Source organism: Montipora capricornis, chromosome 2, assembly GCF_036669925.1.
Source record: "Montipora capricornis isolate CH-2021 chromosome 2, ASM3666992v2, whole genome shotgun sequence".
Classification (NCBI taxonomy): domain Eukaryota; kingdom Metazoa; phylum Cnidaria; class Anthozoa; order Scleractinia; family Acroporidae; genus Montipora; species Montipora capricornis.
In genome coordinates, this window is record NC_090884.1 from 852,898 (window position 1) to 870,805 (window position 17,908).

Here is a 17,908-nt window from a genome sequence, read left to right on the forward strand (position 1 = left end):
AGCCGACTAAAATTTTGGCTTAACCGGCGCGCCAGGATAGTTCAACCAATGATAAGCAGAGAATAGTTTGCTGTATTCAGCGGCACCTACACAATATACTTGTAAGTTTTTCCCTCAAACAGTGCCTTTATTGCTAGACTGCATTCATCGTTAGACAGCTTGCGGAGGAAAAAAATTGAAATTTATTTAATAATGAGACATTACACATGAAGGGGTTTCGTTCGTTATTTTTAACTTTCTTGCCTTTGGGGGCCGTAGCGGCCTTCAATCTGCCGGTCTTCGCAATTAATTTAACGTTAGTTTTAACATATCTGCCCACGGACTCAGTATGTTCAAGACCTGGCCCTTATCTCACTGTGGTATAATATGACTGAGCGGCCAAGGAGGTTTAAAGAGAGTGTCAAGTTAAATTGAAATTCTAGGTGTTTTGTTGGCTCATTTTTCGATGTCCAACTAGCACGACTGTATGACGAATATTGGCTGGCGAAGAGAATTTTTTGAAGCGATCCAGTTGCAAACAGATTAAATGGAGGAAGAAGTAGTAGAAAGAGTCTTTAACGGTTTTCTAAATATTCCATTTACCATTAACAGCGACTCTCGGCAATTCTCACGCGCGCTTACATTGCAAAACTATCCCCGTATGAGGGTCGTACGCGATCCTAGCAGGGCCGGATGGCTTTTTCCGGCCCTGCTCGCACCATCGCGTACGGCCCTCATAAATTGTACCAACAGTTTTGACCAGGATTGTCGATGAGTTTTAATGAGAATTATGATCATCGCCTATTAGAAAAGGCAAAGAAGACCGAAAAAATCCGGCCTGGCTTGACCCATGACAATGCCATTTCGCTGGCTGCACAATGCTCTAGTGACTGAGCTCGAAGACGTGAAGTATTTGAGAAAATATACGAGATAGCGTATACGAATGATATCTTATGTATATAGCAGATTATGCAAAACACACAAGACAGAACTCCTCTTTGCTGCAATTTGGAAGGCAATATTTCTCTGAGGACAGGAACTAGTGGTGGTGTGGTCAACAGGCTCCTAACAACGAGGTTGCCTATTTACCGAGTTAGGATTTCGAGTTGGATTTCGAGTTGGTCAGTGTAAACTGCAGACCAGGGATAAAATGAAGACCAAGGTTATAATGGTTGGAAAAGCCCAAACAGTTAAGCCTCGATATTGCTTTTGCCTAATTATAGGCCTAAGGTTAGCACTTCCAAAGGGTTTGGGCTTTTTCAACAGTTACATTATAACCTTATAGTCTGCATTTTACCCCTACATGGGCCCCGTTGTTCGAAAGCCGATTAACTTAATCCAGGATTAGCGTAAACTTTTGTTTCATGTTTTCAACGTTTTGGTGAAAGTTTCCTTTCCTTATTTTTGTTTTTCAAGATTGACTTCTTCTAATATAGAGTTTTACCGAATATCGGCCTTGAACAGCATTTGGGAGTAGAAAAAAATTCATTTGCTTCATAAGAACTACAATGATCACTTTCACAGAGATTTTTCAATTATCTCTAATTTCACTCGCAGGTTGCACTGAATCAGGCTGTCTTGCAAGGTGATAGGCGGGGTTAAAAGTCCTTAAAGCAATCGTGTTCTTATTTCTCTATCGCTTGTATAACAACAACTCGTACAAAAAGGAAACTTAAAGTGTATAAGGTGCAGAGATTTTCCGATCGCTTCAACCCCCACCGTCCGTGTTGAAACTAACTAACAAGTTGAAGAACTGACAGAGTGCTTTATCTATTTACAAGTTGATAGCAACACTTCAATTAACTGTAGATTTAAAAAAACAGATATGACGAAACATTGTCAATTCACGTCTGTTGATTGGAATCTTGTGAATGGAGCTCAAATTCTGTCATGATCATTCTGTGGTCTGATAAAGTAAATTCTTTTGGCCATTCCTAAAACAAAAGGAAGAAAAGAAATCGAGGAAAATTATGAGTCGTGCGCCAAACTGCGAATCAGTTTTAGCATACGCAAAATAAAGTTGCGTCTAAAGCTCCATTATAGCCATTTACCCAATAAATGCATTATTTTAAAAAGCTGCGCAAATGGTTTGTGTTTAGTTTCTTTAAGTTGCAGAAGGTCTACGGACTGGAGACTCTTACGCAGACTGCTGTGTCTACGAAAATCCTAACTGCTCTTTTTCCATGCAAAATAAGAACGTATTTGCCGAGCCTTCGAAAACCAAAGAAGTTTAATTTCGTCATGACACGAATGTGCCGAGTTAAATTTCACTCAGAGTAATCATTAATTGTGAAGTGCGTTCAAGGGGACGAAATGTAGGTTCCGCAATATGTGAGGGGGAGCATATGATGTTTCCGTCCTAATAAACATCCTAATTCGAACGTGAGCATAGAGCGAGTTTCAATCGAGTGTCGTAAACCAAAACCAAAGTAATTACGTTGGCCAATCAAAAAAAACTGAGACAATCCGGCAAACCAATCAAAACTCGAAGTAATCACACGTAGCCGACACAAAGCGCGGGAAAATGTGCACGCGCGAGGCACGACTGATTGGGTTCATGTTTCCAGATACACGGGAACAGACAAAAGAGATGTGGTGTTTCCAGCCTAAAGACTCGTCAATCATAATACCTCGGTATTTTATACATTGCTTACGTTCTAACGAATAAGAGGAGCCGTCGCTATTTCTTATGTTAAGGTTTATTGGGATATCCTTTTTTTTTGTGGATTTGATCATTATGAAGTTTGTTTTACCCCTATTGATAGACAGCTTGTTAACATCGCACCATCTTTTCACTTTGGCTAGTTCAGAGTTCATTAAGTGTTCGAGTGATTTAAGATCCCTTGCGGATGCAAATACATTTGTATCATCCGCAACGATTTTGAAAAAATCTGAAACTTAATCATTCATGTAGATTAAAAACAGCAGAGGTCCTAGTGTGCTTCCTTGTGGGATTCCACATAAAATTGTCTGTTTGGGGGACTTAACTCCATCCAACTCAACATACTGTTTCCTATTCGAAAGATAGCTTTGAAACCAGTTTAAAAGAGTCCCTCTCATTCCATAGGCTTCCAATTTTCTCAGCAAGATCATATGGTTTACAGTATCAAAGGCTTTAGAAAAGGCTAAGAAAACACCACAAGTGTATAAATTATTATCAATGACTGTTCTTAGCATAATCTATTTGTGATTTCAGTTATAGCTTCAACGGTTGAATGTCCTTTTCTATAGCCAAATTGAAACTGAAAGAGGATTTTCTGCTTCTCAATATAGTTAATAAGCTGCTTGTGTATAAGTTTTTCAAATATTTGTGTAAACGTTGACAACGTTGAGATAGGGCGAAAATTAGTAGGATCTGTAACCTCTCGTCCTTTGTCAAATTGTAACCTTAGAAATTTTCAAAATATCAGGTACGACACCCTGTTGTAAGGATTGGTTAAAAATGAAGGTTAGGCATTCACTTATATAGCTTGAAGCTAGTTTAATAAACTTTCGAAGTACTTCGATAGTTGATTTGTTGAGGTTTGTTCCCAATAATAAATCGTAAACTCAATGGACAAGGATACTGCAGAAGGTAAAACTATCTCGGAAAGAACGTTTGATATATTCGATTGGGCCATCATCATCATTATTCGGCGGGAGTTTGGCAGCAAGTTCACAACCAATATTAATAAAATGTGTATTAAGTTGATGCGCAATACTAGCTTTATCGGTGTAACACCTATTTTTATGAATCAGTTTTGTAATTGGGGGTTGCCCACAACCGTTTTTCTAGTTTATTATCATGCCGATTAGTTTCCATGTTCTTTTCAGATTTTCACTTTTTAAGGTAATTCCCTTGAAAATGACGTACTATCCATTTTTCAAAGTTGGCACAATTGATATTCATACACAGGACATTTTAGACTGTAATACAAAGATGGGGTCACCGTCCCTTTTTTCGCGCTGTATGCCCTTTATTCTAAGCGTTTTTACCGAATTACGCGAAAAGCGTTCGAAACTAGATCAACCGGAAAAATTGTTGTTATGTAGCAAAAACTATTGAGTATTACCGAAAACTTGAATTTAATTGTTTGTCCGGGCTATAATCTTTAAGTAAAGTGATTTGAAATTGCTCAATATGCAAAGAAATGTAAGCAAATTGGACCGCTACAGTCACCACCTTGTACTCAGTGTCTGGCTCCAAATGCAGTTTCACGTCATTTATATGTAAATACTACAACTTATACTATCCAACTTTTTTTCTCCGTAAAATATGTTTTCCGCGTACCTATTACGGGTAAATAGAATTATAAAAAATGGGGGGTCACCGTGCTTGTTTCCTGGCAACACTATGATAATGCATGGCAAAGGGGTAATTTGGGCTTCAAAATGATCATTTTCCGCGAAAGGACTGGGGCGAGTTCCAAAACAACACCTTCTTAACCGAGAAGAGTTATCATGATTGCTCTTAAAAGCTCTTGAAACGCAAAAAGCGGCCTTTACTGCCTCTCTTCAGATGGCCGGGGTGAAACGCCGCCATCTCCGAGTTGCAATGTTATGCGCAGTATGAGATGCGCGGTGCAAAACAAGGGAATCACCTAAATCTAAATTGTCCTTGAAAATACTCTTTTTTTGGCTACATCCTTAATTCGGTTTAATTTGCTGTTATAAGTTTTGTAATAGGTTACTTTATTAGGATCGTTACTAAGGAAGTGAGTTTTAAAAAGTTGTTGCCTTCGTTTTATAGATTTCGGAATGGCGTTAGATATCCAGGGTTTAGCGGACTGTTTTCTTTTTTTGTTTGATAATTTTCGCATAGGTGCATGTTTATCAGATAAGGATTGTAGCGCATTGATTACATTATTCATGCTTCGATTCACATCTTCATCGACCAGGTTATTAAATTCTATAGCTTCAAGGTCACTTAAAAATATATCCTTGTTAAAACGAGAGAAGTCCTTAAAAAGTTTTGTTTCTTGGCGTAAAGGTTTGTCACTGTACAGAAAACGGGTAAATGATCTGTTATATCAGCTAAACATATTCCTGCTTTTGTTACTTTTTGAGGCACGTTTGTGTAGAAGTGGTCAATCAGCGTTGTGGTGTGATCTGTAAAACGTGTAGCTTTAGTGATCAGTGGCAAATAACCCGAGCTAAATAGCATGTCAAGATAATCAGATGTTTGGTCGTCTCTATTGTAAATAAGTTTATGTTTATGTCACCTAAAACAAAGACCTCTTTACCTTTATTGTTTAAATTACATAATTTCTCTTTAAGTGCATTATGAAAATTTGGGCAACCTTTGGATGGGTGCCTATAAATACAACCGACAACTATGTTCTTTTGTTTTTTCCGAGTAATTTTAACCCAGCACGATTCTATTCCGTCATCTGATAGTTCTAAGTCCCACCGTCTAATGAAGCCTAATTCTTGAGAAATACACAGGCCGACACCTCCTGCACTTGTTGGTGAATTAGTATTCAAAAAGACATAACCCGGTATTATAAATGTTTTTTTCTTTCAATTTTGTGTCAGACATAGCTATAATTTCCGGAGTCCCTTTTACGGTCAAAATAATATCTTCCAACGATGTTAGATTTTTAGGTAGGCTACGCATGTTAAAGTGCATTATAGAAAATCCATGGTGTTTTTTCGTCTCATAAAAGAAACTTTCCAGACTGCTTGATCGCAAAATAATTTGATTGGGTGTAATTGTTGTATAGAGACTCTTGTAGCTCACTTTCTCTTTCAGGGCTAGTAATAATATCTCCGAATAGATCTTTAGACTCAATAAGAGTCAGAGTGGGGTGCACCCACCCTCCAGTAATCTTAAGGAACTCTTGGGAATCCAAATAGAAAAATGGAAATAGGCATTAAAAGTATGGCCATCTCTATATGTAAAAGTATGTAACTTCGCAGTTGTAAATTCATGTTAAATTTAAATAGGCCATTTCCGAGTTGCTGTTTGCCTCGGTTTCGAAGCGCGTCTTGGTGCTCAGCTATTGTAAGGAAAATGAGTTTGATTTGCATAAGAATACGCAACTCATTTCCATTTGAATGTTTGTGCACCGGGACTCGCTTTGAAACTGAGACATGTAGCAACTCGGAAATGGGCTATTGAAAAGGAAATGGTGATTTGGCGATTTCGAGTGGCCCTAACACAAGTTCAACGTATCGGTTACTTTCTTACTTTATCACTGTATTCTGCAGGCAATACCATGGATTGTCTTGGAACGAGGGAGCTAGGAGACGAAGTTCTGAAACAAAGAGTCGTAACTTATTAATCAAAGTTGTGCATGAGGCAATGGTTTGAAAATTGCCAAAATTCATACTTGCCGAGTTTTTTATTACATGCACCCCCTGGGGGGGGGGGGTACTCCCTTCTAAGGGCTTAATGGGGACGTGCGGCCAGCCAGAGTATGTTTTTCGGGATTTTTGTCTTGAACGGGGTATCGAATTTATCATTTTTTGTCTTAATCAGGGTATCGATTTATCAATTTTTGTCTTAAACTGGGTTAAATGTCTTAAACAGGGTATCAAAAATCGGAATTCTGTCTTAAAATGGGTAGGAAAATCAGCGATATTTGTCTTAAACAGGGTCAGGGTATGAGGGGCCGCGCCGCACTTGCTCGAAGCTCAGTAAGCGCTAACCGTTAGTTAAGAGGTATCAAAGCCGTGAAGACATATTTTGCTTTTTCAGCTGGGCCAAACCCTTAAAAAAAACCGATTGACAAATAAAATTGAAGCTCACCTATAAAAAATATAATCTACAAGAATCTCTTCGCCGTTATACACTCTATGCGTCACACCTGGCTCCCTGTTGTGGACAGTTTTGTACGAGGACATAAAGCCACTTTCTATAACATGATTATAAACAGCATCTTCTGGGCAGCCATTAAAATCCCCGGCTAACAACACTGGAACATGCTCTAAATTATTTCTGAAACAGGAAGAAGAGACGAAAAAAGTAAAACAAAAACGGAGCTTGGATGCTAAGAAGTAGATCAAGACGTTCTGTTCTGTTGGAGACATCTGGACAGAATTGTTATGGCACATCCACTTGAGATCCAGAGGATCTGTGATCAAGTCCAGCTACGCGAAAAAAAAAGCGTGTTTTAGAGCCACGGACGGCAAGCGAAACTTAGATGCTTTCATTTTTAACGTGTCTGGACATTTCACTATTAGAGACGATTACTTCAAAAATCTGGGAGACCACTGTCTTGTCGCGCGAAATGTCCGCCAGTGGCTCAAAGCAAATCTGCAAACAAATCTGCTTTTCCTTAATTGGCAATATATAAGACCCCAGTCAGGGCCGTAGCCAGTATGAGGCAAACCGAGGCACTTGCCTCAGTCATTTTTTCGTGAAATTTAAAATAAAGCGTGATTCTAGTGTTGTCTTTAATATGTACTCATCATAAACACTTAAAATACTTCCCAAGATAATTTAACAACGGACATTGCCTCAGTCATATTTTTTTTCTGGCTACGGCCCTGCTAGTGTAATCAAAAACCAGCATGCAAGAACGTTATGCAGTGTTTTCAAAGTAGGTGTCATTTCAGTTGCTAGGAAAAATGCAACATTCTATAAATGGATGTTACTGAAAAGTTCAGTGTGTAAAATTAACGACTTTTGTTGATTGATCAGAAGCTGACTGCTTTTGACAAGTTTGAAAAACACACGTGAATTGAAATAATCTACTTACTTTTTCTGGTAAGATTCAATCTCGTTTTTTACTTTCTTTATCTGCGACTAGAAAAAACAAAACAGGAGCTCAAACACTTTGAGCCTTGTTGGAGCAGAGAATGTGGCAGTGTTTACATGTATGTTTAGAATGCAGCTAATAAGATGCATGCTAACCTTTCATAAAACAACGACAACTAAAAGGACAATAATTATTAAGTGATATTTCTGAAGACAAGTTATTTGACCGCCAAGGAGAAGGGCAAGGAGACTCTTTGTGACTTTTCCACACAATCAGCATTAATTAGTTCCACCATTTTAGTATGAATCCTATAACTTGGTTTTTGAGTGGACTAGCTTGCATGGTTTATTTGTTTTCTTCTAGATCTCAACGCCCCACACTCCCCCCGCCCCCCCACCAAATGTACTTTTGCTCTGTTGCATTTCACCAAACTATTGTTCACAACTGTTTTTATCAGACAATGTGTATTTTTGTTATCAGTTGTTCTTCTGCATTTTCTCTAATTGTGTGCTATGAAATTGGATAAAATATAATTTGCATTTAATTACCAGGCTGCGGCGAGATCTGGAAGGCGAGGTTCGTAGTTGTTTACCTTATCATTTTATTCCAATAAATAAGGTGAATTTCTCTTGTCTTTTACTTTTTTGTTATCAGTTGTCCTTCTGCATTTTCTCTAAGGTGCATTTCTAGACACGTCTGTGTACTGAAACATAAACACTACGTGCAACAAGTGATGCCATACGTTTCAAAATTTTATTTACTTTTTAAAGTGCCTTTCACCTCAACACACTTTTCCAATATATTTATTCTCCGAAATCATCCCAAACACATGGCGTTGTTTTTATAACATTTAGATTGAAATTTCACTCTTTCATTGGTTTTGAAAAACGGGAAAAGTGGTCATACCGTGATTAATAACCGAGCAATGAAAGGGAATGGGTTCGATACCGGGTTGACGTCACAAATTAATTTGCATCGTTGTTTTCAAAGAACTATCTCAATGCAAATTAATTTGTGACGTCAACCCGGTATCAAAGCCATTCTCCTTCATTGCTCGGTTATGGATCAAAGTATGATCACTTTTCCCGTTTTTGAAAGCCAATAAAAAAGTGAAATTTCAATCAAAAGGTTCTATAAACAACACCATGTATTTGGGACGATTTCGGAGAATAAATAAAGTGGAAAAGTGTGTTGAGGTGATAGGCACTTTAAATGGCTTACTCACCATACGAAGATATTGATCAATGTAATTTGAACAATAGGTTAAATGAGTTGTCATGAGGATTACCTATTTACGAGAAAATAGAATAATACAATGAACTGAACAGCTGTTTTTTGATAGAGGACCCAGTTCCCGCAGGACTGGTGAGATATGGTCAAACTTCCTAGTATTAGTTAACATGCAAGCAGCAAAATTTTGTACAAGTTGTAATTTATCAATGTTCTGCTTAAAAGTACCAAACCATACAGTGAACAATAAAAAAGCTTACTAAAAACCAAGCAATTCAAAATGGTGAAAAGTACAGATTTAGAAAATAGAGGTCTAACTCTGCTTATCTGGCACAGAGTAGTAATAAGGGACGAAGTCAATGAGTTAACATGTTCATTAAATGTAAGGTTTGAGTCTAGTATGATACCAAGATAATTGACTGAAGGTACAGGAACTAGGTTTTGGCCAAGAAAAGGAACTCTGACATTTGGGATTTTACTTAGTAGCTGTCGTGTTCCAAACAAAATGAGTTTGGTTTCACTAGGATTTATGAGTAGCTTATTAGTACAGCACCAGGCGGCAATAAGACAAAGGTCTCAAAGGAGTCAATGTCCATGAATGAGAACGAAAGGTAAACCTTGGTATCATCGACACATGACTTGACACTTGAAAACTTGACAACGGAGGGTAAAGTCATTCATGTAGACATTGAACAGTCTTCAAACCACTTTGACGCATTACTTGACACACCCAGCCCTTGAAACTTAAGAAGGAATGTCCTATGGCATATGCTTTATCAAATGCCTTGCTTAGATTGATCAGAGTGCTGCGAAAGGTTTTCCTAATTGCCCCACAGTTCTTATTTTCACAAATTTCCTGGTTATAGTATTCCCGTTCTGCCTCTCGTAACGTCACTTTTACCCTATTTTACCCTGTAACCTCAATAATTCAGTGTGTGCTTTGAATTGAATGATGTAATGATATGAAAGCTTGCAGTAAAACCTTCTTTATGGTGTGACCAAGATGTACAAGGTGATTGTAATCAGCATGCCAGAATGATACTTTCTGCAAAGTTTAAAAAAATTATGTGTATCGGATTCAGAGCCACCTTAAATAATTCAAAATTAAAGGTAGCTTTGAATCCGCTCCACAGAATTTTTAAAAACTTTGCAGAGTCATCTTCGCCTGCTGATCGCTTCTGTACAATAAGAAATTGGGGTCACCAAGTTCATTTTTCAGATATGAGCAACTAAAGCCAAAATATAGCGTGTTTTTGAAAAGCTTTCCTGTTGCCATGGTAACTTAGAAAGTCACAAAAATGACTGCATCTTGTTCAGCAATTGACCGAATGCATAAATGGCGGCCAAAAATGTATTCTTTTGTTTATGTGCTAATGAGACTCACTAGCTTTGCTCTCAAGCAACAATTCTTTTGTATTTTGTCCATGCAAACGAGGCTAGTGAGGCTAATTAGCACATAAACAAAAGAATATTTTTTTGGCCGCCATTTATGCATTTGGTCTATAATTGATGTTTAACATGGCACCATAACATTGCTGTTACGTGATAAAGTGTTGTAGTGTCAATCCTGCAAAATCTAATAACAAGGTCTCTTGAAAGTGTTGAAACTGCTTTGAGCCACCTTAAAATGATAATGTTTACAAATAAATGTCCTGTGGCTGGATGCCGCCTGGCTGTACACATGTAATATCTCATTTATTACGTAAAATTTACACACCTCTCCATCTTCTGGTAAAAGAAGGTGGACCAGTAATGCCACTCGGCGATTCACGTCATTGAAGTGTATGGGACTCACAGCCATGATGCTGAAATGGAATGTGCGAAAAGTTTGGTATAGGAGAAATTAACGTATTGAAGTAGTTAGCATATCATTGGACCTTGGATTTAAATGGTCAAGAATTTAGGTCCTTGATTCTCTGGCTAGCACTGACAAAGTCTTACTTCATAAATGAATTTCACTTTTTTTTCCAGTGAGCCTGACATCAGTTGCACTCATTGTCAATGGCACCATTCTTTATTGCTTTCCTGGGCAAGAAACTACATCTGGCTTTTTTAAAATTATGTAAATACTTCGAAAACAGTCCTAAGAAAATAAGCGTGCAGATTGGTTAAAAATCGTGTTTCTATAACTCGATGGAGACACAGAACTAACACGAGCTGTTGACGTAGTGATGGCGCAAGCAAAGAGAATTTACATTTTGATAATTAGAGTTAACAAGTTGTTTTCCTTTTTCTTGTCACATTGTTTTCTAAAACAAATAGAAAACATGTACTCTGTGTTTCTATAGAGTTATAGAAACACTCGTGAAAGTTTGGGAGAACTCAAAAAAGCTGTGGAAACACTCACCTGCAGCTCGTGTTCCCACAGCATTTCTCGTTCTCCCAAACATTCACTTGTGTTTCTATAGCTCGATAGAAACACGGTAAATGTTTTCTATTTCTTAATAATTATTGCAACATGACATAAGTTTTTGTTTCAATAAGGCAATACATGCAGACTCAATCTGCAATATCCAGCCTCTGCATATTTAATGACAACCTATTTATGCTACAACCTACAGCTGTATATGGAAAATGACTCATGAAATTGATTATTCAGCACTGTGAACTTACGTACTTGATAGAGCGATCAACCAAAATGGCCAAGCCATCCATTTTAAAACCTGTTCTCTTTAGCTTTACTATTCGGTACCTAAAAGGAGAGTCATGAACAATGCATTGTTCACAATAATATTATTAAAAAATGTTTTGGGGTAATGGAGTACACTGTAAGTGTATTGTAAGAAACGTCAGTCAAGAAGTGGCTTCCAATAAAACCACTGACAGTAACTTTATGTAGAGTGGTTATTTAACAATATTATTATTCGCCGAATGCGAAGTGATTATCGGTGAATATTCACCGAGACGAAGTCGAGGTGAATATTCACCGATACCGTAAAGACTCGCAGATAAGCCGCACCTTTTTTCCAAAAATTTGCGATCAAAATCGTAGGTGCGGCTTATCTGAGAGACCATTTGGGAAAGGTGCTGTGAATATCAGTGTCCAGTCTTCCATCGTCCGATATTATGCCTGGTTACACAGCTTCACACAGTACATGCAAGAAAACAACGAATTTACGCGCAAAATTCTATGGAAAAACTGCCTTAATATACCTGTGAATGATACCAGAATAATATCAATCATATGTCATAAGTGGTGGACATAATGTTTATTCTACTAAAGAGCTAAAATTACGGGTAAGACTTTAAAGTGTTTTTCCATCCATTGTTGGCGAGTTTGCCTTGGATGAAGACAGAACACTTCATGGTCTCGACTTTGGATTTCTTTCAAGTTTTTTTCACGAAAAACTTTTTTTCCAAAATTTGATTTGCTAAACTCGGGGTGCGGCTTATCTGCGAGTGCGGCTTATCTGCGAGTCTTTACGGTAATCACTTTGCCTTCGGCAAATAATTGTTTAAGTATAAACACAGGTGATTATTTCAAAAAAGAGAAAAAAAAAAACATTTCAACATGAAATCATCTTCACTTACAGTGGCAAAACGACAACTGGCAGCCATTTTGTCTGTCAAGGTGATTATATCGGCTGATAATCCGAGATAGCGAGCCAATGAGAGCGCGTAATTTTGTATAATCACCTACAGGTGTGTTTATACTAAATGATATTAATAACCCATCGACACCTCAAATGCCCTAGGATGCTCCCAGTCAATGAGTAAAATCGTCTGTCAGCATTAGACAGAGTAAAATCTGTCAAGTCTTACTCCCAGGGGTCAATGTGTTCATGGAGGGGAAATAGCTTTTGACAGCTTGAAGGGAATAAAACAACCATTCCTTTGCAATTCAACCTCAAAAGAAAGTCATGATTACACAGTTTCATTAAATTGAAAAAATAGAAGTCACTTGATCACAACAGCTAATAGACCTTTTTGCAGATACTGCAGCCATTTTGATTTCTATTGTTTCAAAAGATATTATGGGATGCTCAGGGGGCAAATCAATATCCATTTGCCCCCTGGGCATCCCATAATAGCTATTTGAAACAAGAGAAATCAAAATGGCCCCTGTATCTGCAAAAAGGTCTTTTGATGCAATGTTCCAAAATTAATGCATTGGTGCAAATGAGCCAATCAACGGTGAGTTTTAACAGAAGTTAAAATGGAAACAGAATAATATATATATGTTTTTCTTACTTTTTATCTAGCTGCGAATCAAAAAGATCCATGACATCGTCATGGAACCAAAACTCTTGCAAACAAACGACATCTATACATGGTTTCTGACTGGTTATAAGCTCAATAATGGCATGGAATCTTGGTAAGTAGAGATCCGGCTTAGAGCTTTCGCTTCTGCCCCACCATCCACTGTAGAAAAGGATACGAATATTTATGTAAATTTTTTATTAATATTATTACCACAGCCAATTACCTTTGAGGATATTCACGCTGATTGTTTCAGTGCATCCCTACCATGCATGATGCAAACCTGGCTGCACTATTCCACTACATGTAAGTCACAGAATGAATATACTCACTGCATTCAAATGTGACTAAGCAGCACATCTAAGAGTGCAGCTTGCTGAAATGGTTAGCACTCAAAAAGACAGTGGTTCCAGATTACTTCAAATACCGGTATTTTAATGTACAAATATAGTTAATGTATACATGCAAACTGACAAGGCTACAGGCATATCGCCTAATGATGACCAATCTATCATTGGAAATAAAGGCCTTTTTCCAATGCCCTTTTGGTAACAGAGTTTGTCAGCCCAGATTTTTTCCTAATTTTGGAAGAAGTACCTCATACCTTAATTTTTGGTTATGGCCATTACCGTGGCAACATCACATCTTATGACTGGCAGATATATTCCTATTTTCGGCCTAAATTACTTAATATTTATACTTTCCTTCACGATTTTTTTTTTATTCTTTGCTGCATTATGGAAATGATATTGCCTGACATTTTGAAGCCGTAAAAAGTCAAGGTCATTCAGATGGTTTTACCAAATTTGAATGTTCTGCAATTTGTCATTTTTTCTAAATATATTTGGTTAGCTCTGACACATTTTAACAAATATAAGGTATTTGATAGGAACTGTGCGTGGTTAGAACTGAGCCAATTTAAAAAAAAATTACCAAAGGAAACACAAGAAAATTAGCAGTTAATTTTACAGATTTCATCACACAAAAAATCAGAAAAACGTGCAATTCAGGCTTTTCATGCCATACTAGTGCCCAGCTTGCATGCGGCCCTAAAACTCTAGGGAGCCTCCTTAAATACAGTTCCTTTCCTTTTCCTTTAAAATCATAACTTAATTGGCACCATCCTATGATATGGAACATCTACTGTAATAATGCTTGTAATAATATATTATTGTAAATGTCTAGAACAACCCTCCTTCACATTGACCTAACTATAAACACAGAGATATAATAATGTCACACATCATTGAGCATGAACTAAATGCAAGACACTTTATCAGATTATGAATAATCAAAGGAAAACACTTGTAGGGGAGCAGGACTGGCCCAGAGGTGAGTGCAGTCACATCCCATCAATGTGGTGGTAAAAATATGGCCCAGGTTCGATTCCCAGACATTGCGTCATACGTGGTTGAGTTTGTTCGTTCTCTACTCTGCTTCATGAGGTTTTTGTCCAGGTACACTGGTTTCCCCATCTCCTCAAAAACCAACCCATGATTTGATATGTGTTGAACAATTTGACTTGATTTTGTACAGCGTCCCAAATTACTTCCTCAGCATTAGATACACTTGACATTTCAATAAAGTTCACCTTGTAAAAGAAATTTTATTTAGCTGCAACGAACTGCAAAAATCGGACACTTAGATCAGCTAACCACTGAATAGTTGATCTTTACACATTATTTATAATTAGCTTACAATAATGAATAAACCCGCTTTTTAACCCAGGGGAGGGGGGAAGGGGCTCACTTAGGGTGTTCTGGGCAAAATGCAATCATACATGTATATAGCCGTGAAGGTACGGTCTCCTTTAGGGTTGCACACAAAGAAATAAAGAAGTGTATATTTACACTTATTTCTTCACGTACGTGAAAGTATTTGATGATAATGTCTTCGCCATCATTAAAAGTCACTGTATTTTTTATATATCCGTGTTTAAATATGGTCTCTTTTAGGGTCAAAAAAAGCCTCCTTAAGGAGTTTAATTTTAAATTTCCGACGAGTATCCCTCCCCTTTTCACATGGGAGCCCCCCCGGGCTTTTTAGTTGGCGTTAGATTATTAAACGGCAGTAATATGCCAACTAGGAGGCTGTGTACCGCCGGCAGCCGCCGGCTTCTACTTAAACTCCTGGTAAATGTGTATAAAATTGATTTTCAACCGCCGGCCGACCATATCAGTACACTTACCTTATCCAGTTGTAGCACGGAGCTAGAACGTTGAACGTGGCGACACGAAGTGGCTTTTTGCTCTGTGCTTTGGCGCTCATAACGTGAACAATTCGACGGGTGTTTGAAAATAACAAATTTCGAATCATACAGTGGAGATCCCATTATAAAAGAACTGGAATCTGACACATGACAAGAAATACCCGGCGATAACCGGCCATTTTCTGTCTCATTGTGACGATAATGAGGTATGATGAATACGGTACAATATATGTCCCCATACATAACGTACTTACCCATGCGCTAGTACAAGGGAAGGAGTATATAGGGCTAAACATAACGCTGACCCTAATCGTAGGACACTTCGAGAGGGATTTTAAAATTTAGATTGCCTCCAATTACCTGCGCTTCTGGATATAACTGGGGTGTTGTGGTGTGGCCTTTGTGTGCATATTTTCATGGTTAGGTAGGCAAATCTCGGAGATACTAGCTGAAAAGGCAACCCTAAAATCTGAGGATATTAAATTAACAATTATTCTACGAGGGCGCGCTGGATATGAAGTGATAGATAACGCCCTCGTCGGTTGTAGTAATTTTATATCCAGCAAGCCAGAGTAGAATAATTATTGTTTTATCAAAAACCCCTGGATCGACAACTCTTCCATGTTGATTTTATTTATCTGGCACGGTCAATTCCGGTCCAAAACGGCTTTTGTCGGCCATTCTTTTCTCAAAGCTGCAAAAATGTTTTCAGCTCGCTTTATGGCTCGCGCTTTCCTTGACCATATTAGGTACAACAGGTATATGAAGTGATAGCCTGTGTCCGGTGAGCCAATGAAAATACTTGAAATCTGATATCCGTAGTTCAGTTTTATAATTATTAAATATATCATGTGTACTGTGACAATTACTAGCGATGTAGTGAGTAAATTCTGGTAAATAACATGTTTTTCTTGAGGAAAACAGCAAACCTACAACCCACTGGAGTCGCCTTGAAATGACCAAAGTACACCACAAAAACACTGATATAAGGTATCAAGAATACAAGGTAAGGCATTTTTGTTCGATTCATGCTCTTTATTTTCGATTCCTAAACACGTTGATGAATTCCCATACAAACCTTTAGAATTTACGTCATTGCTTAACTGATCGTCACGCTCAAGTTACAACGTAACGTTACAAAGGTCACAGAAACGTTTCCCTTGGGCGACCTGTGTATTTGTATTGTTTTGTATGCATTTTCATTTGTATCCACTTCCGAGAGCGTTTTAAAATCGACGCGTTTCCCATGAAAATTCTGATTTAGTGTGGACACAAGGCCTAAACGTATCGAAAAATGTACGAGTTTTACCGCAATAGTGTGGACAATAATAGTAATAAGGTAAAGTCGCTTTATTTATTTAACGCCAGTAGTCCCTTCAGTTACGAAACGGGTATCAATGGAAGCCGACGGTCCATTTTAAGGATATTTAAAGCTATAGCTACGCGGATCAGAGGAAAGTCGAAACAGACATTGAAAACACCAAAGATCGAACCGGGAACCTCTTACTCCGAAAGCCGCGCACTAAGCCCATTCCCCGACGATAAAAGATAACAGGAAACAAGATCCAGTCTCAAGGCATAAGTGAAATGATTGGTTAATTTTGCGCTGTTCGCGGCGAAACATTGTACTAAATGCTTTTGTTGGTGATCTTTTCATCATCTTTGAGCCAAGACGACTGAGTGGGGCTGAGTGGATTACTGTTTCATGCCATTTGGAACGCAATCAGGACATGTAGGGTGGAAGATTAGCTTACAGCGGCAAATGTTTTGCGGGTGAAATATCGCTGAAATCCCACTGATAAGAGCCCACACATATTCCCTCCCTCCCTCCCCCTAAAAAAATTCGCTTAAAAATTATTCAAAGTTGTACTCAGTTCACTGCAGGAGTCTTAATCTATCGGCGGAAGGAAACGTTCTCGAAGGCGATGTTGGTGGTCTTTGGATATAAAATTCTATGGCTTTTCCTTGTGAATCTGGCTTTCGTAACCGATCGAGGTATGACATACTATAAAACAACAAGTCTGAGATAGATGGTAGTATTGCGCAAATCAATGAATATCACTCGATCAGCTTATCGAGCTAAATATAATCTTCCGACGTTGCAAAGCTCGATTTAATGTGGCGTCTTTCCCTGACTGGCCACAAGTCTCTGCTCGATTATTGTAGATCAGTACAGCCGTGGAGAATCGATAGTTGGTTTTCAAGTGCGACGTTACGTTTTACACAAGCAAGATTAGACATGTGGAAGGGTAACTACTACACTTAAAGGTCAGGAAACCACTTACGAACGCAAAGGAAGGAAGCTAACCTACTTCCTAAATGCCTTTGCCATGAGTTGGCTTAGCATCGTTCACCAAGCTCCAAAGCTAATCAAGCGAGCATGTTTTACGGAGTCCTCAATAACTCTCTTATGTGTCTGTGTTACACTGTTACCACATGTAAATTTGTTCTAAGAATTTATTTGCTGGCGCGTATTTGGCATTGACCCACTTCACTTCATCATCATTCAGTGTGTGTTGCTGAGTAACTTCTATGTAAGAATGAACTAAAATATTAACTTGAGTTGTTGATGAGAGCAATTGAAAGAAAGGTTAGAATTGCATAATTT

General features: G+C 38.1%; 2 protein-coding genes across 3 annotated transcripts in view; one reads left to right on the top strand and one right to left on the bottom strand.

The window, feature by feature from the left end:
• Window positions 1-1,577: 1,577 nt before the first annotated feature.
• LOC138038347 (uncharacterized) lies at window positions 1,578-15,522 on the bottom strand. Of its 2 annotated transcripts, XM_068884160.1 has the most exons (9): window positions 15,280-15,522; window positions 13,083-13,253; window positions 11,509-11,583; window positions 10,609-10,696; window positions 8,887-8,949; window positions 7,662-7,708; window positions 6,710-6,898; window positions 6,149-6,215; window positions 1,578-1,913 (listed from the first exon to the last, which is right to left on the bottom strand). In XM_068884160.1, exons 1-9 carry the CDS (start codon window positions 15,405-15,407, stop codon window positions 1,824-1,826), a joined length of 918 nt encoding a protein of 305 aa, XP_068740261.1. In that variant the 5' UTR covers window positions 15,408-15,522; the 3' UTR covers window positions 1,578-1,823. The 2 variants fall into 2 exon arrangements, with proteins under 2 accessions (XP_068740261.1, XP_068740262.1); XM_068884161.1 differs by lacking the exon at window positions 13,083-13,253 and having other exon boundaries at window positions 15,280-15,508.
• A 1,006-nt stretch (window positions 15,523-16,528) lies between these two features.
• The window catches only part of LOC138038335 (scavenger receptor cysteine-rich type 1 protein M160-like), a 32,348-nt gene continuing 30,968 nt past the window's right edge, over window positions 16,529-17,908 (top strand). Inside the window, exon 1 of the mRNA XM_068884141.1 lies at window positions 16,529-17,295. Within this exon, the coding sequence (XP_068740242.1) occupies window positions 17,226-17,295 (70 nt within the window). The 5' untranslated portion in view covers window positions 16,529-17,225. The remainder of the gene's footprint in view (window positions 17,296-17,908) is intronic.